Source organism: Heptranchias perlo, chromosome 28 (genome assembly GCF_035084215.1).
Source record: "Heptranchias perlo isolate sHepPer1 chromosome 28, sHepPer1.hap1, whole genome shotgun sequence".
NCBI lineage: Eukaryota > Metazoa > Chordata > Chondrichthyes > Hexanchiformes > Hexanchidae > Heptranchias > Heptranchias perlo.
Genome location: NC_090352.1, coordinates 33,718,161 through 33,740,605, shown reverse-complemented (window position 1 = coordinate 33,740,605; position 22,445 = coordinate 33,718,161). Strand labels below are relative to the sequence as shown.

General features: G+C 47.5%; 1 protein-coding gene across 15 annotated transcripts in view; it reads right to left on the bottom strand.

Annotated features, from left to right (window-relative positions):
- The window catches only part of msi2b (musashi RNA-binding protein 2b), a 474,084-nt gene that overhangs the window by 107,155 nt on the left and 344,484 nt on the right, over nucleotides 1–22,445 (bottom strand). For all 15 annotated transcript variants that reach the window (XM_068008413.1, XM_068008425.1, XM_068008411.1 and 12 more), the window contains one exon: nucleotides 20,454–20,568. In XM_068008413.1, coding sequence (XP_067864514.1) covers nucleotides 20,454–20,568 — 115 coding nt within the window. The remainder of the gene's footprint in view (nucleotides 1–20,453; nucleotides 20,569–22,445) is intronic.

Here is a 22,445-nt window from a genome sequence, read left to right as displayed (position 1 = left end):
GGAAGGGCTGGGAAATGCATTATATCCCCTGCAGAATCCCAGCCGTGGCATCACGTTCCCTGTGCCACCCATACCAACACCACACATAGGCTGTTAGTCATCTCCGTTGGCCAACAGGTGCACTTAAAATAAGTTGGGGGGCTACTCTTTAAGGCGTCAGGTGATTCAGATCTCGAAAGGTTAAGTGTGACTTGACAGAGTAATTCTTAATGGGACTGAAATAAAAGAAAAAGCACACAGGCTGAATGTGCCATCTTAGCAGACATTTGATGGTGTGGATTAATAATTCAACACTCATTTATTGGGTTATTAATTTTTCATGGCTTTTTAAAAAAAAAACCCTGTTACATTTAACTCGGACTTTTCTTCCCTGTGCACTTTTAATTTCCCATGTCGTTCGATGCCACACTTGGCATGCTCGCTTGTTAAAACACTCGTTGCCGTACTGTGCCAGTCTTAGCCGTGGCACTGGGAGGCACAAAGGGCGAATCCGAGGAAAATGCCACAGGCCGATTTGTGGGAAGATAAAAGAAGATCTGCTTTAAAGCAAAATAAAATCCTTCCAATTTTATTTTAAAAAAAAACTTGTTCTTGGGGCCTGGGTGACTCTGGGAAGGTGGTATTTACAACCCATACCAAGTTGCCCTGAGAGTCAACCAAGTAGTAGACCAGACCAGGTAGAGGTGGCAGGTTCCCTTCACTGAACATAGGAACAGGAGTGGGCCATTCAGTCCCTCGAACTGGTTCCGCCATTAAATCAGATCATGGCTGACCTGTACCTCAACTCCCACCTTTGATCCATCTCCCTTGATACCCTTACCTAATAAAAATCTGTCGATCTCAGTCTTGAAAATTTCCAATTGACCCCCAGCAGCCACAGCCTTTTGGGGGAGAGAATTCCACGTTTCCACTACCCTTTATGTAAGAAAATGGTTCCTGATTTCCCTCCTGAATGGCCTGGCTCTAATTTTAAGACTGTGCCTCCTTGTTCAGGATTCCCCCAGAGGAAATAGTTTCTCCGTATCTACCCTATCAAATCTTTTTGTCATTTTAAACACCTCAATTAGATCACCCCTCAATCTTCTATACTCAAGGGAATACAAGTCTAGACCATGCAACCTGTTCTCAAAATTTAACCCTTTTAGCCCCGGTATCATTCTGGTGAATCTGCACTGCACTCCCTCCAAGGCCAATATATCCTTCCTGAGGTGCGGTGTCCAGGACTGAAAGACATTAGTGAACTTGTGTTTTTTATGACAATCTGGCAGCTTTCATCATCACTTTTTTCTGGTGCCAGCCCACAAATGGCCAGACTTATTGAACTGAATTTCTGGGTTGCTGGAACCGCTTAACTACTGTACCCGAATAGTGAAAACTCGAGAGAAAATCTGGGAACTGCCTCTAAAGTTAGCACAGATTTTGAGGTAAACGTTTTAGTCAGCGCCGGGAGCAGTAAAGATATAAATGTAGCCCTTTAATTTAAACAAACTCAGGAGACATAGTAGCCGATTTTCCAGTGTGGAAAATCACGTTGGTATCTAAACTTCCTGGTATGGGCTCCTGATGTGTGGAGCCCCGTTCTGGGAGTGCTAATTCAAAAATCCGTCTAACGTTGCTCAGTCTGCTGTCCTAACGAGGAATTAGTCTGCTTGTGGGGTATCGCTCTCATTAAAATAGTAGACGGAGAAATGCATATATTAATGCGTTAAGCACTCATCTGCTAAATATCACCAGCAGTACGTTATCACCTATCATTCTCCCCTTGGTGCAGCTGCTACAGTTGCCTTTTGGTGTTCTGTACTATGGGCATAGCCCCTCTCACTCAAAGTCAAACTGACTCCCCCCCCCAGGGGCAGTGTTGCCTGGTAGGGGCCCCATGCAAAGGTTCAGTTTGGGGCCCCTACGTCACACGAGACAATGATGTTTCCACTTGTGGAGGGGTCCAAAACTAGGGGCCATAAATGTAAGAAAGTCACTGATAAATCCAATAGGGAATTCAGGAGAAACTTCTTTACCCGGAGAGTGGTGAGAATGTGGGACTTGCTACCACAAGGAGTAGTTGAGGCGAACAGCACAGATGCATTTAAGGGGAAGCTGGATAAACACGAGGGAGAAAGGAATAGAAGGATATGTTTTAGAATTAGATGAAGAGGGGTGCGAGGAGGCGCATGTGGAGCATAAATACACCGGCATAGACCAGTTGGGCCGAATGGCCTGTTTCTGTGCTGTAAATTCTATATAATCCTATGTCCCTTTAATGTAAAATCATGGGCAGCTTGGAAAGTGTAGGAATTCACAGCATTTATCTTACATCAAATCACTTCCCTGCTATCTGCTGCTTCCCCCCCCCCCCAACAAGGGAGACAATGAAAGTGACGGCAGTACGAGGTTGAGTTTGACAGAAACACCAGAGGTTCCACCCCCGCCTCTAGGTGAAGATGGGAGTTGTTTGGCTGAATGAATGATATAACTTTGAGCTCCACATTGCAAAATCTGGTCAATTCTTTCCACCTGACCGTGTCTTTGGAAGTACGGTTGGTCAGGGAGGAACAGAAAGGGCTTTGATGACAAGTCTGTGTGCGCTAGCCGACCTGGCCAACTTGTTAGCCCAGGAGCTGCCGAGGCGGGGGGGGAGATAAAAAGATTCTGCTTCCCGAGCAACTACAAACCTCGAGACTGCACAGACACACTGCGTAAATGGGCCCCATCTGTTGTTACGTCAGGTACACGTGAGCTGCCCAGCTGTGCCAGTTGAGAATTGATGTGTTTCTTCCATTGCCTTTAGATCAGCATCTTCTGCGGGCCTCGCACCTGCTCACACAGCTCACCGGCAAGCGGCACACTCGAGTGATAAATGGGATGTGTTGGATGTTGACTCATCATCATTCTCTGAAGACATATTATCCACTCCACACTTACATCAGCAAACTTCAGCAACTAACTGCAATACAGCATACAGCTTTCGAAAGTGCCTTTTAAGTAGGGCACCCATTGGTCACCGGAACTGTAGCCCTACAACCCCTCCACTCTGCGTTACTCCAACTCTGGCCTCTTGTGCATCCCCCGACTTCCTTCATCCCACCATTGGCGGCCCTGCCTTCAGCTGCCTGGGCCCTAAGCTCTGGAAACCCCTCCCTAAACCTCTCCACCTCTCTCTCCTCCTTTAAGACGCTCCTTAAAACCTACCTCTTTGGCCAAGCTTTTGGTCACCTGTCCTAATATCTCCTTATGTGACTCGGTGTCAAATTTTGTTTGATAATCGCTCCTGTGAAGCGCCTCGGGACGTTTTATTATGTTAAAGGCGCTATATAAATGCAAGTTGTTGTTGTTGAGACCAAGGTGGAAGGGAAAATCAGTGCCTGAGTATAAATCAAACCATCACTTTATGGTGGCTTTGTAGATGTCTGATGGCACAAACCACGCCAGCAGGTCATGGGCCAGGGCTCGATGAAGAACAAGGAGTAAAGATTCCAGACTGAAGACACAACAATTCTGCTCACTTTTACACCAATCATGTACAGTGGAATCTGGTTTTAGTGGTCACTGCATGTACTGATCATTTGCTTGTAGAGATTGATCTGATCTTACCAAACTCATAACCCACATATATATATATAAATAAATAAAAAATAAAAAAAAGAGAATCTGTGTAATCAGCTCCCCGACATTACCCCAAGAGACAGCCTTAACCTGACGGCAGGTTTGCAGGATCACACTTTTACGGGCCCTTGGCTCTTTGGCTAAGACGTACAACCAACAAAGCGAGAGCTGAATGTTTGCAATTGAGACTGTTTGCATAAAAGAAAGCAGTTGCATTTATATAGCACCTTTCACGACCTCAGGACATCCCATAGCACTAAACAGCCAATGAAGTACTTTTGAAATGTAGTCACTGTTGTAATGCAGGATCGGTGTGGCTGTGTTCGTTTATAAGTGTAAATAGGGTCTATTGATCAGATCAGCCATACTGTGCCTTTGATCATAGTTTACTCTCTCGGCGCGGAAGAGAGTTTCACAGTTCGTTCACAGCTTATTTTGTTCCACGTTGAAACACCAGATCAGGACGATTAAAGCTCCAGTACTGCTAAACTGTTTGTATCTACAAAGCAAATAACTGGCACCTTCTAACTGAAGCTCAGAGTAGTTTGCAGCCTGGGCCCTGATGTTCTGTCTCTCCTCACCCGAGTCCTGATATGCTGCCCTCTCTGCATCCTGCCTGAGTCCTGGTACCTTACCTGTTCCGTCTGCCCGAGTCTCAATGCCCAGTGTCTCTCCACCTGCTTATCTGAGCCGCAACACGCTGCTTTTTCCAGCCTACCTCAGTCCCCTGCCTTTCCCTCTGGCCTATGCTGATGTGCTGCTTCTCCCTGCCCAACCCCCAACATCTAGGAGGACAAGGGCAGCAGGTGCGTGGGAACACCACCACCTCCAAGTCACACACCATCCCGACTTGGACATATAATCGTCCGTTCCTTCGTTGTCGCTGGGTCAAAATCCTGGAACGCCTCACCTTACAGCACCGTGGGAGCACCTTCACCACACGGACTGCAGCGGTTCAAAAAGAAGGCGGCTCACCACCACCTTCTCAAGGGCAACTAGGGATAAATGTTGGCCTTGCCAATGATGCCCACATCCCAAGAATGAATTTTAAAAATGTAACTCTAACAAATATATTCAACTCCAATACTGGATAGGAATAATAGTTCGTTGGACTAATTTTGTAAGGCCGTAACACTTCGAAGAGGTGTGTGTGTGTGTGTGTGTGTGTGTGTGTGTGTGTGTCCGCGAGGGAGACTTTGATTGTTAACAGGAAACAACGATCCAAGCTGTTATTTAGACAATCCAATTTTGCTCCTGCTTTATATTTCACTGCCCGAATCCCTTTGCCAAGGTCTTGTTTTCTGTGATTTAACAAGTCGTTTAGACAACTTGGGTCAATAAAAGAAATTGGTTACCAGCCTGATGTAGTCCGACTGATGCTGTGTCTGAAAAATGATTTTATTGCGCTGAGGTAAAGCTGTCTTCGAGCGTTTGAGGGGGTGCCATGAACACACATCACAACTAAAGCTGTTAACAGTGGCGTAGAAATTTCTGTTGGCAATCTTATTGAACGGATGTTTAACATGCTTACATCAAACTCATCTTACCATTTCTTTGACGGAGGTTTATTTTAAACTCATTAACCCTATTAAAATAACGAGAGAGGAATTTGACACATGTACTTTAAGCACCGGGTGCAAGAATTATCGCCCAAAAGTAATTTCTACCTGACTGTTTCTTTTAAAATTAAAACAGAAAGTGTTTTAAAATCTGCCCTAGAGTGAAAGAGAGAGAGCGCGCAAAGGAAAACAAGAGACAGTGAAAAGAGAGAGAAGTGCAGATGGAAAGAGAGAAGGCAAGAAAGAAATAGAAAGAGAGAAAAACAGTGGCACAGACCAATCGAGAGAGACAGGGATGACCAAAAAAAAAATCAAGAGAAAAATGAGATGGTGCTATTTATAGCGCACTGGTTAATGCATCTCCATCATATTCCCGTGATTAATTGTGAATTGCAGACAGACGAGCAAGAGAGATACAGAGGAAGAGAACACGGAATAATCGTGAAGGTCTAAAAGGAGACAGATGAGCAATTCACAATTAAAATTATTTAATAAAACACTGGAATTAGAAGATTCAGAAGGTGGTACTTCAATGTGTTTCTTGATGTTAAGAGGAGCTGGAAACTAAAATAAAACAATATTGCAGCAATCCTGATCAAGAGAAGGATTTAAGGAGATTCTCATCTAACACTTTATCACAGTATGTACAGCACAGGAGGAGGCCATTCGGCCCATCGTGCCTGTGCTGGCTCTTTGAAACAGCTATCCAATTAGTCCGACTCCCCTTCTCTTTCCCCATAGCCCTGTAAATTTTTTTTTCCTTTCAATTTTCTAATTCCCTTTTGAAAGTTACTGTTCAATCTGCTTCCACCTCCCTTTCAATAAGTTAAAGATTATTACCCTTCTGATTATTACTATTTTTAATATGTTGAGTTTATTAAGTTCTACAAGAGGTTTGGCCTGTCGGTGTACAGTAGGGAGAGTTGAAATAACATTCACAGTTGGGAGTTTAGGGTGGGAGGGTGATAAATGAAGGAGGCACCCGTTAGTTACAGCTGCAATTGTCTTGCCACATTCAGCGCATTTGAATTCTTCATCTGGCCCTTCTTGCACTTGACGTCCCACTGATTGCTGCCCTCCAATCTCACTGAGGTGTTCAGGGAAGGCTTGGGTACTGGAAGAGAGGCCCACGGTGATGGAGGAAGGGGTAGGGAGCGTTACGAAGAAGCAGACAATCGTTTCTCTGCTTGACCAGAGCCATTGTTGCTGGTAAAGATGATTCCAACTGAGAGAAGACCATCTCTAACGTCCGTTAATCTTGCAGGCCGCAGCCTTTTCTGCAGGGGCGTGTGACATCAGCGGGCAAACAACAGAAGAGGCCTGCGGTGTCAGGGTGTGTCAAACTCCTGGAAATAATTTCTGCAGGGCGTGAGACTCATTGAGACACTTAAGGAACGTCGCTCACACCCTGTGTCCTGGAATGTCGACTGTCTGGTCATGGTCACATTGCTGTTTGTGGGACCTTGCTGTGCGCAAATTGGCAGCTGCGTTTCCTACATTACAACAGTGACTTCACTTCAAAAGTACTTCATTGACTGTGAAGCGCTTTGGGACGTCCTGAGATCATGAAAGGCGCTATATAAATGCAACTACTTTCTTTTATGCAAACGGTCTCAACTGTGGCCATTCAGATCTCGTTTCGTTGGTTGTACGTCTTAGTCCAAGGACCAAGTGACCACAAAAGTGTGAGCCTGTAAACCTGCCTTCAGGTTAAGTCTGCTTCTTGGAGTAAAGCCAGGGAGCTGATTACACAGATTCTGTGGGTTGCACAGTGGAGCCCAGTACACCTCAGGGTTGAAAACCCTCCAGGATTGTCCACGAGTATCCAGCAATGGAAGGTTAATCTCCAGGACATTGCTGCAGGCAACAACCCGGGAGAAAAAAAATCATAGGGGCATTAAAAAAAATTGTGTTTCTTTTCTCAATTTTTTTTTAACACTTTCGTTTATTATAAAAATATTGAAGATGGGAAAAAAAAGATTGTTTGACTGTTGGTCAAGAATCATCCATTCGGGTAATTAAGAGTGTGTATGTTTTTTAATTGGAGTGGGAAAGCGGTGCCTTTGACAATTGACATGTCCTGTGACCAATGACAGGAGTGTGGGGGTCGGGCAATTGGAGGCGGGCGGTCAAGTGATGAAATCTCCAGGAACACATCCAACCAGAGTTGGCGACCCCGGTACACCTACTGATACCAGCTGCTGGAGACGGAGCGTAAAAAGGTGGGGGGGGGGGGGGAGTGGCCCATAGAGTGCTCCTCCCCCCAAACAACAGCAAAACTCCAGAACAAAAGAGCCCAATGAGCAGCTCGAGAGGACCAATGAAAGCCGGGGTAGGAGGAGGGGTAGGGGAGGGGGGCCTACCTGCCCTCTCTGCCAGGGGTGCAGCGTGAAGAGTAGAAAAAAGATAAAAGGGGCTCATTTTCACCTTCACCCCGGGTGGTCATTTTTAAAAATATTTGTTCGTGGGATGTGGGCGTCGCTGGCGAGGCCGGCATTTATTGCCCATCCCTAATTGCCCTTGAGAAGGTGGTGGTGAGCCGCCTTCTTGAACCGCTGCAGTCCGTGTGGTGACGGTTCTCCCACAGTGCTGTTAGGAAGGGAGTTCCAGGATTTTGACCCAGCGACGATGAAGGAACGGCGATATATTTCCAAGTCGGGATGGTGTGTGATTTGGAGGGGAACGTGCAGGTGGTGTTGTTCCCATGCGCCTGCTGCCCTTGTCCTACTAGGTGGTAGAGGTCACGGGTTTGGGAGGTGCTGTCGAAGAAGCCGTGGCGAGTTGCTGCAGTGCATCCTGTGGATGGTGCACACTGCAGCCACAGTGCGCCGGTGGTGAAGGGAGTGAATGTTTAGGGTGGTGGATGGGGTGCCAATCAAGTGGGCTGCTTTGTCCTGGATGGTGTCAAGCTTCTTGAGTGTTGTTGGAGCTGCACTCATCCAGGCAAGTGGAGAGTATTTCATCACACTCCTGACTTATGCCTTGTAGATGGTGGAGAGGCTTTGGGAAGTCAGGAGGTGAGTCACTCGCTGCAGAATACCCAGCCTCTGACCTGCTCTTGTAGCCACAGTATTTATGTGGCTGGTCCAGTTACGTTTCTGGTCAATGGTGACCCCCAGGATGTTGATGGTGGGGGATTCGGCGATGGTAATGCTGTTGAATGTCAAGGGGAGATGGTTAGACTCTCTCTTGTTGGAGATGGTCATTGCCTGGCACTTGTCTGGCGCGAATGTTACTTGCCACTTATCAGCCCAAGCCTGAATGTTGTCCAGGTCTTGCTGCATGCGGGCACGGACTGCTTCATTATTTGAGGGGTTGCGAATGGAACTGAACACTGTGCAGTCATCAGCGAACGTCCCCATTTCTGACCTTATGATGGAGGGAAGGTCATTGATGAAGCAACTGAAGATGGTTGGCCTAGGTCAGTGCCCTGAGGAACTCCTGCAGCAATGTCCTGGGGCTGAAATGATTGGCCTCCAACAACCACTACCATCTTCCTTTGTGCCAGGTATGACTCCAGCCACTGGAGAGTTTTCCCCCTGATTCCCATTGACTTCAATTTTACTAGGGCTCCTTCGTGCCACACTGGATCAAATGCTGTCTTGATGTCAAGGGCAGTCACTCCCACCTCACCTCTGGAATCCAGCTCTTTTGTCCATGTTTGAACGAAGGCTGTAATGAGGTCTGGAGCCGAGAGGTCCTGGCGGAACCCAAACTGAGCATCGGTGAGTAGGTTATTGGTGAGTAAGTGCCGCTTGATAGCACTGTCGACGACACCTTCCATCACTTCACTGCTGGTTGAGAGTAGATTGATGGGGTGGTAATTGACCGGATTGGATTTGTCCATGGTTTTTGTGGACAGGACATAACCTGGGCAATTTTCCACATTGTCGGGTAGATGCCAGTGTTGTAGCTGTACTGGAACAGCTTGGCTAGAATTGGCTGAAGACTGGCTTCTGTGTTGGTGTGGATATTGGGAGGAGGCCGAGATGGATCATCTACTCGGCACTTCTGGCTGAAGATGATTGCAAATGCTTCAGCCTTGTCTTTTGCGCTCACGAGCTGGACTCTGCCATCATTGAGGATGGGGATGTTCACGGAGCCTCCTCCGCCTGTTAATCTGATATCAATGATCGATCTGCCCTCCAGATCACAGCCCAGAGGGTGAAGGTGAGAATTATCCCCAAAATAATGCTCCTCAACTGTGAATCGAGGAGATTCAAATGTTTTACACATGATTCTTAAAGGTGATTCTTTACAAACAAGATCCTCCTTCACTGCATGTTGTACAATCGCTCCTCCCTCATAACCTTATAGTCCTCAATCGTCCACAAGGCCTCAGCTAACTTATCTATTATATCTTTCTGTATATATAGTTATGATCTGAAATGCACTGCCTGAAAGGGCGGAGGGAGCAGATTCAACCGTAACTTTCAAAAGAGAATTGGGTAAATCCTTAAAAAGTAAAAATTTACAGGGCTATGGGGAAAAAGCATGGGAGTGGAACTAATTGGTGGCTCTTTCAAAGAGCCAGCACAGGCACGATGGGCTGAATGGCCTCTTTCTGTGCTGTATGAGTTTATGATTCTATATATAAATATATATAAAAATCGTTCATAGGACGCACACTTCCTGTCCACCAACCTTACTTCCTGTTGCATGGGCTACATCTAATCTACAGCACAGAAACAGGCCATTCGGCCCAACTGGTCTAGGCTGGTGTTTATGCTCCACACGAGCCTCCTCCCACTCTTGACCATGCTTTTTGTGTCAACATTACCCATTCAATTTTGCCTTAACATCTGGGGAGAGGTTGAACTCCCCTAATGGCTCAGGTGGTGGAGGCAGAGTATAAATGAGTCACACAGACCAGGAAGTTCCCAGTTATAGTGGCTTGAGTGGCCTGGCTAAAGGAAGGGATGAACCAGAGAGGCGTCCCGCTCCTGTCTGCTATCCTGGGAACCCTCTGCTGGATTGTACGTGACGGCAGGGCGCCAGGTGCCAATAGGGTCAGGCTCGGCTCCGACGCAAATCACGGCGGAATAGCCTGACGACCGTCACGATACAGGATCGAAACTGAAGAAGGGGTGAAGCACCAGAGAGAGAGAGAGAGGGAGGGCCCGTGCCTGTGACACTGTGCCCAGCACAATCGGTGCATTTAGGAGAGGAGGGGAAATGGGGAGAGGGTAGGAAGAGACTGCCGATGGTAAATCTCATCCGTTATCCTCGGTTTACATTATATTCCTTCATTCAATCTCTATGCAGTTAAGGTGTTAATACTTTTCCCCCCAATGTAATTTCAAGTCATTTCAGGATCCTACATGCTTATTACGTACAGATGTGTGCACAAACGCAAGCTTGGAGCCATAATTCCTCGCCTTTCTGCGCGAGTTGTCAAACTGGAGTCTTCTGCAAATGTGACAACTGAGCCCAGCAAATTGCACCCTGTTTAAATTGCTTTCTCACTGCGTTTCACTAAACCTTGTGGAACTAATGTGAAGTTAATGAAGTGGACTCGCTGTCCTTATTCCGAGGCAGGGCTGCCAGCAGCTGCCTGACACACTGAGAGCATTTAGGAAGATAGGAACAGGAGGAGTCCATTCAGCCCCTCGAACCTGTTCCGCCATTCAATCAGATCATGGCTGATCTGCATCGTAACTCCATCTACCCGCCTTGATTCCACCTGAATACCCTCGCCTAACAAAAATCTATCGATCTCAGTTTTGAAATTTTCAATTGACCCCCAGCCTCAACAGCTTTTTGCGGGGGGGGGGGGAAAGAGTTCCAGATTTCAACTCCCCTTTGTGTGAAGAAGTGTTTCCTGACATCACCCCTGAACGGCCTAGCTCTAATTTTAAGTTTACATCCCCTTGTTCTGGACTCCCCCATCAAAGGAAATAGTTTCTCTCCAACCACCCTATCAAATTCGTTAATCATCTTAAATACCTCAATTAGATCACCCCTTAATCTTCTATACTTGAGGGAATACAAGCCTAGTCTGTGCAACCTGTCCTCAGACTGCAGACTGATTCCTGGGATGGCAGGACTGACGTATGAGGTGAGATTGGGTCGACGAGGCCTATATTCACTCGAGTTTAGAAGAATGAGAGGTGATCTCATCGAAACATATAAAATTCTAACAGGACCAGACAGACTAGATGCAGGGAGGATGTTCCCGATGGCTGGGGAGTCCAGAACCAGGGGTCACAGTCTCAGGATACAGGGTGTGCCATTTAGAACTGAGATGAGGAGAAATTTCTTCACTCAGAGGGTGGTGAACCTGTGGAATTCTCTACCACAGAAGGCAGTGGAGGCCAAGTCATTAGATGTATTCAAGAAGGAGATAGATATATTTCTTAATGCTAAAGGGATCAAGGGATATGGGGAAAAAGCGGGAACAGGGTACTGAGTTAGACGATCAGCCATGATCATTTTGAACGGCGGAGCAGGTCCGAAGGGCCGAATGGCCTACTCTTGCTCCTATTTTCTATGTTTCTATGCAGCTTTCCGCGCGTCAGTCGGCCCAGACTTCTTTTGTTTTTCTCCCCCCCCACTTTCATCAATTTGCTCACCTCCGCTCCCCCCTCCCTCCTGAAGCTCTTGTCGCTGGACTTAAAGTCGCTCGTTCGTCACTGACATCCGTGCGCCCGCCTCCACGGTGGACGTCAGCAGGCTATTCCACCATGGCGGGGGGGAGGGGGGGGGAAGAGTCAAACCTGGGACTCTCCTGGTGTGTGGGGCTTGGCTGGGAATCGCAGGTTATTCTAAAGCTGTGCATGAGTTCCCAAAGGCCTGTGCAGACTGTCACAAGCTCGGGCAGTGGCTGTTACTTAAAAGCAGACTTAAATCACGAGAAAAATTAAAGTCAAAGGGTAGTGGAAGTGTGGAATTCTCTCTCCCAAAAGGCTGTGGATGCTGGGGGTCAATTGAAATTCTTAAGACCGAGATTGCTGAGTGGGAAGTCATGGACACTACCGGTGTCCCTGGCGACCATGTGTGCAGGAAGTGTGTCCAGCTGCGGCTACTGGCTCACCGCATTTTGGAGCTGGAGCTGCGGGTGGATCCACGATGCTGAGATTATCGTGGATAGCACGTTCAGTGAGGTGGTCACACCGCAGGTAAAGATTACGCAGGCAGAAAGGAAATGGGTGACCGCCGGGCAGAGTAAAAGGACTAGGCAGGTAGAGCAGGAGTCCCCTGGGGCCATCTCCCTCTCAAACAGATATTCCGCTTTGGATATTGTTGGGGGAGATGGCTTATCAGGGGAATGCAGCTAGAGCCAAGACCGTGGCACCACGAGTGACTCAGCTGCACAGGAGGGGAGGAAAAAGAATGGGAGAGCAATAGTGATGGGGGATTCCACCGTAAGAGGAACAGATAGGCGTTTCTGCGGCCGCAAACGTGACTCCAGGATGGTACGTTGCCTCCCTGGTGCTAGGGTTAAGGATGTGACGGAGCGGCTGCAGGACATTCTGAAGGGGGTGGGTGAACAGCCAGAGGTCGTGGTCCATATCTGTACCAACGACACAGGTTTTAAAAAAAGGGATGAGGTCCTGCAAGCAGAATATAGGGAGTTAGGAAATAAATTAAAGCAGGACCTCTAAGGTAGTAATCTCAGGATTACTCCCAGTGCCACGTGCTAGCGAGAGCAGAAATAGGAGAATAGACCAGATGAATGCGTGGCTTGAGAGATGGTGTAGGAGGGAGGGGTTTAAATTCCTGAGGCATTGGGACCGATTCTGGGAAAGGCGGGACCTGTACAAGCTGGACGGGTTGCACCCAAGCAGAACCGGGACCCCTCGCTGGGGCATTTGCTAGTTCTGTTGGGGAGGGTTTAAACGAGTATGGCAGGGGGATGGGACCCAAAGGGCAGGTACAGATAGGACAAATTCAGACCAGAAAACGGGAAGTAGAAAAGCAGTTAGTGACGTAGTTAGCGACTCAGAAAGGCAAAAGAAGCAAAGTTTAAATAGTGTTCAGCACAGGAATTTGACGGGGTTAAAGGGTATATACTTCAATGCAAGGAGTATTACAAACAAAGCAGAAGAGCACAGATAGACACATGGCAGCATAATATCATTGCTATAATGGAAACCTGGCTTAAAGAGGGGGATAATTGGCAGCTCAATATCCCTGGATATAGAGTTTTCAGGCAGGATAGAGTGGGTGATAAAAAAGGAGGAGGGGTAGCATTATTGGTTAAAGAATTAATTACAGTTGTGAGAAGGGATGATATGCTAAATGGATCATCAATCGAGGCCATATGGGTTGAGCTAAGAAATAAAAAAGGGGCAGTCACACTACTAGGAGTGAACTATAGACCCCCAAATAGCGAAAGGGAGATAGAAGAACAAATGTTGGCAAATTTCTGAATGCAAAAATAAGAGGGCAATAATAGTAAGGGACTTCAACTACCCTAACATCAACTGGGATTCAAACAGTGTGAGGGGCACAGAGGATGCAAAATTCTTGATCGGTGTCCAGGAGAACTTTTTTAGCCAGTACGTGACAAGCCCAACAAGAGGGGATGCAATTCTAGATTTAGTCCTGGGAAATGAAGATGGGCAAGTGGGTGAAGTGACAATGGGTGACCATATTGGGGATAGTGACCACAATTCAATTAGTTTTAGCATTATTATGGAAAAGGACAGAGTTAAATCAGGAGTAAACTTTTTAAATTGAGGGAAGGCAAATTTTACAGAACTAAGAGGTGATTTGGCAGAAGTGGACTGGACACAACTACTTGAGGAGAAATCAGTGGCAAGCCAGTGGGAGGCACTAAAAAGTGAAATTCTACGGGTACAATGCAGACACGGCCCCTCAAAGAAAAAGGGTGGCACTGCCAAATTTAGAGCCCCCTGGTTGCGTAGAAGTATACGGGGCAAGATAAAGCAGAAAAAGAAAGCTTATGACTGTCACAGAAAACTAAATACTGCAGAAAGCCTAGGGGAGTATAGAAAGTACAGGGGTGATGTAAAAAAGGAAATAAGGAGAGCAAAGAGAGGGCATGAAAAAATAAAAGCTAGTAAGATTAAAGAAAATCCAAAGATGTTTTATCAATACATTAAGAACAAGAGGATAGCTAAGGAAAAGGTGGGACCTATCAGGGATGATAAGGGTAACTTGTGTGTAGAAGCAGAGGATGTGGGTAGGGTTTTAAATGAATATTTTGTCTCCGTATTCACAAAGGAAAGGGATGATCCGGATGTAGTAGTTAAAGGGGAGAGGTGTGAAATATTGGATACGGTAAACATAACGAGAGAGGAAGTACTAGAGAGACTGGAATCCTTGAAAGTTGATAAATCACCAGGGCCGGATGGATTGTTTCCTAGGCTATTGAAGGAAGCCAGGAAGGAAATAGCGGATGTTCTGAGGATCATTTTCCAATCCTCACTAGATACAGGGGAGGTACCGGAGGACTGGAAGACTGCAAACGTAGTACCATTGTTTAAAAAGGGTATGAGGGAAAGGCCGAACAATTATAGGCCGGTCAATCTTACCTCGGTGGTGGGCAAACAATTAGAATCAATACTGAGAGATAGGATAAACTGTCACTTGGAAAGGCATGGTTTAATCAGGGATAGTCAGCATGGATTTGTTCAGGGAAGGTCATGCCTTACAAATCTGATTAAATTCTTTGAGGCAGTGACAAGGAGGATTGATGAGGGTAGTGCAGTGGATGTTGTCTACGTGGATTTTGGTAAGGCATTTGACAAGGTCCCACATGGCAGACTGGTCAGAAAGGTAAAAGCCAATGGGATACATGGAAATGTGGCGAATTGGATCCACAATATGGTCAGTAACAGGAAACAAAGGGTAAAAGGCGATGGATGTCTTTGCGAATGGAAATCTGTTTCCAGTGGTGTGTCACAGGGCTCAGTGTTGGGTCCCTTGCTGTTTGTGGTATACATTAATGATTTGGACTTGAATGTAGGGGGCACGATTGGCAAATTTGCAGACGACACAAAAATTGGCCATGTAGTTGATAGTGAAGAGGATAGCTGTAGACTCCAAGAAGATATCAATGGGTTGGTGGAGTGGGCGGAAAAGTGGCAAATGGAGTTCAACCCGGAGAAGTGTGAGGTAATGCACTTAGGGAGGGCAAACAGTAAAAGGGAATACGCAGTAAACGGGAATATATTGAGAGGGGTAGAGAAAGTGAGAGACCTTGGAGTGCATGTGCACAGGTCCCTGAAGGTGGCAGTACAGGTAGACAAGGTTGTGAAGAAGGCATACGGAATGCTCTCCGTTATTAGCCGAGGTATAGAATACAAAAGCAGGGATGTAATGATGGAACTGTATAAAACGCTGGTAAGGCCACAGCTGGAGTATTGTGCGCAGTTCTGGTCACCACATTACAGGAAAGACGTAATTGCTCTGGAGAGAGTGCAGAGAAGATTTACAAGAATGTTGCCAGGGCTTGAAAATTGCAGCTACGAGGAGAGATTGGATAGGCTGGGGTTGTTTTCCTTGGAGCAGAGGAGGCTGATGGGAGACTTGATTGAGGTGTACAAAATTATGAGGGGCACAGATAGAGTAGACAGGAAATACCTGTTTCCCCTAGCGGAGAGTTCAAGAACTAGAGGACATAGATTTAAGCTGATTGGCGGAAGGATTAGAGGGGACATGAGGAAAAACTTTTTTACCCAGAGGGTGGTGGGTGTATGGAATTCGCAGCCCGAATTGGTGGTAGAGGCAGGGACCCTCAACTCTTTTAAAAAGTACCTGGACCTGCACCTAAAGTGCTGTAAGCTGCAGGGCAATGGACCGAGTGCTGGAAGGTGGGATTAGAATGGGCACCTGGTTGTTCTTCGAGCCGGTGCGGACATGATGGGCCGAATGGCCCCCTTCTGTGCTGTATCTTTTCTATGGTTCTATGGGTAGATTTTTGTCAGGTAAGAGTATCCAGGGATATGGGGCAAAGGCAGGTAAATTGAGTTGAGGTAGAGATTAGCCACGATCTGATTTAATGGCGGAGCAGGCTCGAGTTGCTGCCTTTTCCACTTGTGTGCTCACCAGCCCACGATTTTCCTGTTCATTAAAGTGAATGGGAGCAAATCACAGACTGGCGGCGTAGGAGTGAAAAACTCCTGCTGGTGTGCGAGAGAGAGCGTAGGAGTGTGCGAATGGCAGAAATAATCTACACAACAGTGAGTGCCTGTGAAAGCATGTCAGAGCGATGAGTGTGGCAGACTGCTATTACACGAGTTCGTTCAACTACTTCTTGAAGAGGGAGGGGGCGAGGTGGGGTCGCAGTCGAGCGCACGGGGTGAAAGATCACGTGGGAAACAGACATCCGCGGGAACTTGCGCTAATTCTTCCAGTTTCTCATCTCCGCCACATAGTCCTCATTAGCTTAAGAGGCAGCATTATAGAATAAGTCCGTCACATTACAAATGACTTTAAAATACAGCTGAGATATTAGTGTCCTCTCACTTGCACTGCTGGAATAGAATCTCTGCTCTTTTAAGGCAGCTGAGGAATATGCTTCTGCAAGTTTAAGCCGAGATAAGTAACTTCTCTACCCCAGATTTTGTACTGCAGTCAGGGGAGGCAGTGTTCTAGATTTCTGATGTGACATTACTTTGATTTTCCCCGTTCATTAGCTGCTACAAGGTCCGTTCCACTCCAGTGAATCTGAGACCAGACCCGTGTGGGCAAAATTGGCCAGCTCGCAGAGCAGCAGCAGCGAGGCTGTGCGAATGCTTCCACCAGAGCCAAGTCATGGTCGTGACGACCTTCCCACCACTTTCCATTAGCCGCCTTTCCGATCCCTCCCCCCCCAAACTCGGCGTCGAAACGATTGATTTATTTTTTTTGCTCCAGTCCTTTCTGCGAAGTCAATCTCACAGTAATTATCTCCCTGACGCAGAGTGCATTCAGGGAAAAGCCGAGAGACCCTCGCGCCTGCCTGACCTTGGGGGCCGAGGACAAGGGGGGGCAGGTGGGTCAAGGGAAGTGCTGTCAATACAGTTTATCAAAGGACGCGGGTGAGGGGAGTGGCGGGGGTGGAGAAAGAAAGGAAGAAAGACCCCAGCAATCTGCAGGCAGGGTAATCTTGGGCCCTACAAAGATTTCACAATATAACAAAGTTCGACGCTTCAGAAAGGATTTTGATGGATTTGCATTGTTGGAGCTGTTTTAATTCAAAAATTAATCTCCGCGGTGACAGAATTGCCTGCCCACTCTTTTTTATTATTTGACAGATGAGTTCACCCCCTCTCCTTCCACCAGGGCCCGAGTTAGCACAATGTCCCTGGAGCATGGGTTCAAATCCAGCCCAGGTAATCTGCTTTAGTGATGTCGATTGAGGGATAAATATTCCAGGACACCGGGGAGAACTCCCCCGCTCTTCTTCGAAATAGCGGCTGTGGGATCTTTTACGTCCACCTGAGAGGGCAGGCGGGGGCTCAGTTTTAACGTCTCATCCGAAAGACGGCACCTCCGACAGCGCAGCACTCCCTCGGTACTGCACTGGGAGTGTCAGCCCAGATTTTGTGCTCAAGTCGAGGAATATCGGTGCTCGTCAGCTAAAAATCGGCCACGATAATTCCTAGCGATTCCACAAAAAGACGGGACCAAATTAGGAGAAGGCAACTCCAGCGTTCTCCTGCTCCCCTCCCCCTCACACAAGTACATCTCATTCATCTGACACCCTGAAGGTTATTTATATGACCCCGTGCACTCTGAAGACTGTGGCAGAGCCCATGACCGCGCGATCCCCTCCAATCATTTTGAGGTTGGCCAACATTTATGGCCAACCTTTATAAAACACTGGTTAGGCCTCAGCTGGAGTATTGCGTTCGATTCTGGGCACCACACTTTAGGAAAGATGTGAAGGCCTTGAAGAGGGTGCAGAAGAGATTTACTAGAATGGTGTCAGGGATGAGGGACGTCAGCTTTACGGAGAGTCTGGAGAAGCTGGGGTTTGTTCTCCTTAGAACAGAGAAGGTTAAGGGGAGATTTGATAGAGGTGTTCAAAATCATGAATGGTTTTTGATAGAGTAAATAAGGAGAAACTGTTTCCAGTGACAGAAGGGTCGGTAACCAGAGGACACAGATTTAAGGTGATTGGCAAAAGAGCCAGAGGCAACATGAGGAAACATTTTTTTTACGCAGCGAGTTGTAAGGATTTGGAATGCACTGCCTGAAAGGGCGGTGGAAACAGATTCAACAGTGACTTTCAGATGGGAATTGGATAAATACTTGAAGGGAAAAAATTACAGGGCTATAGGAAAAGAGCTGGGGAATGGGACAAATTGAATAGCTTTTTCAAAGAGCCGGCACAGGCACGATGGGCAGAATGGCCTCCTCCTGTGCTGTACCTCCTATGATACTATGAATTCGGCTTTGGAGGACCATCTCCACTTCGCTCCCAGGACCCTCTGTCACCTGTCCGGCCTCCAGGTGCGGCCTGCGTGCCTGCGGCCTTTGGACCAGGTAAGTCGGCATTCGTCGGTTCCCAGCTCGGACCCATTCTTGCCAAGTCGACCAAATCTCGAGTTCGACCCTTGCCCATTCCCCCCAATTGGCCCAACCGAGCTCCCCCACTGCTGCCTCAGTGGCGCACTGGAGTGTCAGCCTAGGCCAGGTGCTCGAGCCCTGGTGTGGGTTCTGATCCCACAATCGTCTGACTCAGGGGTGGGTGCGCTAGCAACCGAGCCACGTATTCCGCTGAGAGGGAGGATGTTCACTTTCTGCTCTTGCCTCCAGGGCTTCGCTCTCTTCCAATTCGCCTCAGCCACACTGTACAGGCGTCTTGGGATTCCTGACTTGTTTGGATAGGATTTTACACACAGCAGAAAACGTCGGCAGTGATTCAAAAACTTTAGGGGCGTGAGGACTTTGGACAAGAGGCCTAGTGGGCCAGCAGGCCAAATTTGATTGGGGGGGGAATCGATTGCTCATCTCAATCCAATTGAAACCCATTTGGAAACCAATGAGCAAACCTTCTAGATTCTGCCGACTGTCGTCAGTTTTTCCCAGTTGCTTGTCACCCCCTTTAAAGCTACGAACAGGAAGGGAGGCTGCAGACTCCAGTGATTAGCCAATAGAAACGCTGTAAGTGTGTGTAGGGGGGGGGGGGCGGGGAGCAGGAAGAGACAGGAATAATATGCAACGTTTATTACATTTTACAACCCAGGGGTAAAACGCATCTCTTTCATAAAGTGTTCTATCCAAAATGCCAGCCGGGAACTGGCCAAATAAAACCCCAACTGCAGCAGGCAGATGTGAGTGACAACTCTGGGGCTCGGGGCCTTGGAAGGCCTGCCTTTGTGTTGTCGGTTTTCTGATTCCATGACGAGTAGACCACTCCAATCAATGGTGCTCACCAGTTCCGACCAAAAGCTCAACACCTCTGGTCCAAGTCCAGCAATTCCATCAGACTTCCTGCCGAGGGTCACTGCTTCCTCTGTTCTCCGGATCGGAGTAGAATCTCAGCGGCAAAGGCTCACGACCTGAACGTCAGAGCCGAGAAGGTTTCCTGATTCTCGCCATCATCAAGAGAATCTTTAGAAGGAGCTTCTTCACCTGTAGACTCATCGCCTGAACATTTCTTTTTACCCGCAGACCACGCTGAGGTGCGTAAACATACAGCAGCTTTTGGTACAAACCGCTTGGGCTTTCCTATAAAGAGTTTAAGGGGCATGGAATCGCGATGCCACTTGTCAAACTGAGCCATGTGGAACAGTCTGCGCTGAGTCAGCTCATTAAGATTGGTCTGCTGACCCCTGAACTGTGAAAGGGGGGGGGGCGCGGGGGGAATCATCTGTAATTCCCCCAGCGATTCCAGCTGAAAAGTGCATGTATCTGGGGCATCGGGGTGGGGACAGGATCAGGCGCGACTGTGAGGCCCTCCGTGGTCGAATAGCCAGCCAGCCTTCATTATCTAGGGTCACACATAAAGAGGCTCATTTGGTTGAGATGCCAAACAGGACTGTTAGCGCCCACTGAACTGTACCCTGGGAAGTAGTGAACACCTTCAGAGGGGGAAGGGGGGCGAAATGGGGGAGGGGAAGAATAAATCAGGACAAACTCAGATTAGTAAACGGTGATTTTACCCTCCAACTCCAGCTTAAGTATGAATTCGACTCATTTAATGTTGAAATTCAGCTGGGATTAATAAACGTTGTTCGCTCAGGCTCCATGCTAAATTCTTCATCCATTTCACACCGCCGATGTAACGGAAATCTCACTAACCCCGAAAAATCTCTTCGGGAAACCTCTAGCGAGGGGAAAAATAAAACCCCACAAAAAAAAAGTGAAGGAGCAGGAAGTAGAGTGCAGCCTTACCCAGCATTCCCATTCCCAGCATGAAGGCGTCCATGGTGTATGGTAAACCTCGGGCTCGACCGCGGGTTCCCGGCGGGAACATTACTTCTTTAGGCTGTGCTTTCTTACATTCTACCTGTTGGGGGCGGGGGGTGGGAGGGGGTGGGAGGGGGAAGAGAAAACAAAAATATATACAGAATCAAGACAAGTGTTAGAACGAACAGCGTATTCAGTCAGAGGGAAAAACAGCTTCAGCATTTCTTCCCAATCCGAGGCCTGGTTGACCCACCTGTCCTAACATCTCCTTATGTTTTTTTTTTATTCGTTCATGGGATGTGGGCGTCGCTGGCGAGGCCGGCATTTATCGCCCATCCCTAATTGCCCCTTGAGAAGGTGGTGGTGAGCCGCCTTCTTGAACCGCTGCAGTCCGTGTGGTGACGGTTCTCCCACAGTGCTGTTAGGAAGGGAGTTCCAGGATTTTGACCCAACGATGATGAAGGAACGGCGATATATTTCCAAGTCGGGATGGTGTGTGACTTGGAGGGGAACGTGCAGGTGGTGTTGTTCCCATGTACCTGCTGCTCTTGTCCTTCTAGGTGGTAGAGGTCGCGGGTTTGGGAGGTGCTGTCGAAGAAGCCTTGGCGAGTTGCTGCAGTGCATCCTGTGGATGGTGCACACTGCAGCCACAGTGCGCCTGTGGTGAAGGAAGTGAATATTTAGGGTGGTGGATGGGGTGCCAATCAAGTGGGCTGCTTTGTCCTGGATGGTGTCAAGCTTCTTGAGTGTTGTTGGAGCTGCACTCATCCAGGCAAGTGGAGAGTATTCCATCACACTCCTGACTTGTGCCTTGTAGATGGTGGAAAGGCTTTGGGGAGTCAGGAGGTGAGTCACTCGCCGCAGAATACCCAGCCTCTGACCTGCTCTTGTAGCCACAGTATTTATGTGGCTGGTCCAGTTATGTCTCTGATCAATGGTGACCCCCAGGATGTTGATGGTGGGGGATTCGGCGATGGTAATGCCATCGAATGTCAAGGGGAGGTGGTTGGACTCTCTGGTTGGACTGGTGTCAAATTTTGTTTGATAATCGCTCCTGTGAAGCGCATTGGGACGTTTTACTACGTTAAAAGGTGCTATATAAATGCAAGTTGTTGTTGTTGGCTCTGTGTTCGTGGATCGCTGTACAGTGCAGGTTGTTTTATTTAAGTGTTCCATGGCATTAGAAATGTGTGCACAGGAATTTATAATGGGAAAAGCCAGCAGAAAATGCAGGAAGATTTTTTAAAAATATGTATATCAATATGAAAATATGGCAGAATGTACCACTTTAAAATGGGAACATGATTTCATCGGCCCAATTACCCCCGGCCTCAAACTTCACTTCACCTGAAGACGACACAGAATCATTTAGCACAGAAGGAGGCCATTCAGCCCATCGTGCGTGTGCCGGCTCTTTGAAAGAGCTATCCACAATTAGTTCCACTCCCCTGTCCTTTTTTCCCCCATAGTCCTGCAAATTTTTCCACTTCAACACTTAAGACACAACTGCGCTTAGTCTGGACTTTCCATGTACACTGCCACAGGAGATCGACTAGTCTAAAATATTAAAAATCTTCTTTGTGCAAGCACTTCATGTGAACTTCCTATTATCATGCTTTTACATCAACATTTAATGGTGAAATTGCCTATGTAAATATTTAGAATGGAAATCCTGTATGTAAACAGTTTCCTGTAACAAAGTAGTTGCAGACTCTGGTCAGTGGGAGGCGCTATGGAGCAAGTTTCTGAATGCTCTCCCCCAAATCTGTTGCCAACTTGAATATAAAAAAACGTCTCCTCATCAAACTGACCGTGGGTGACTCAAGGGAAACTAACTAATAATAAATAACATACCATACACACAGAGGTAAGCTTTCAATAAATGGCCAGCGTTAGCAATAATGAAGTTTAGACGTCCACAGCCCGTGCCTGAAACGGGGGTTAGGCCCTTTGTGTATGCGAATAGGAGGCTTAACG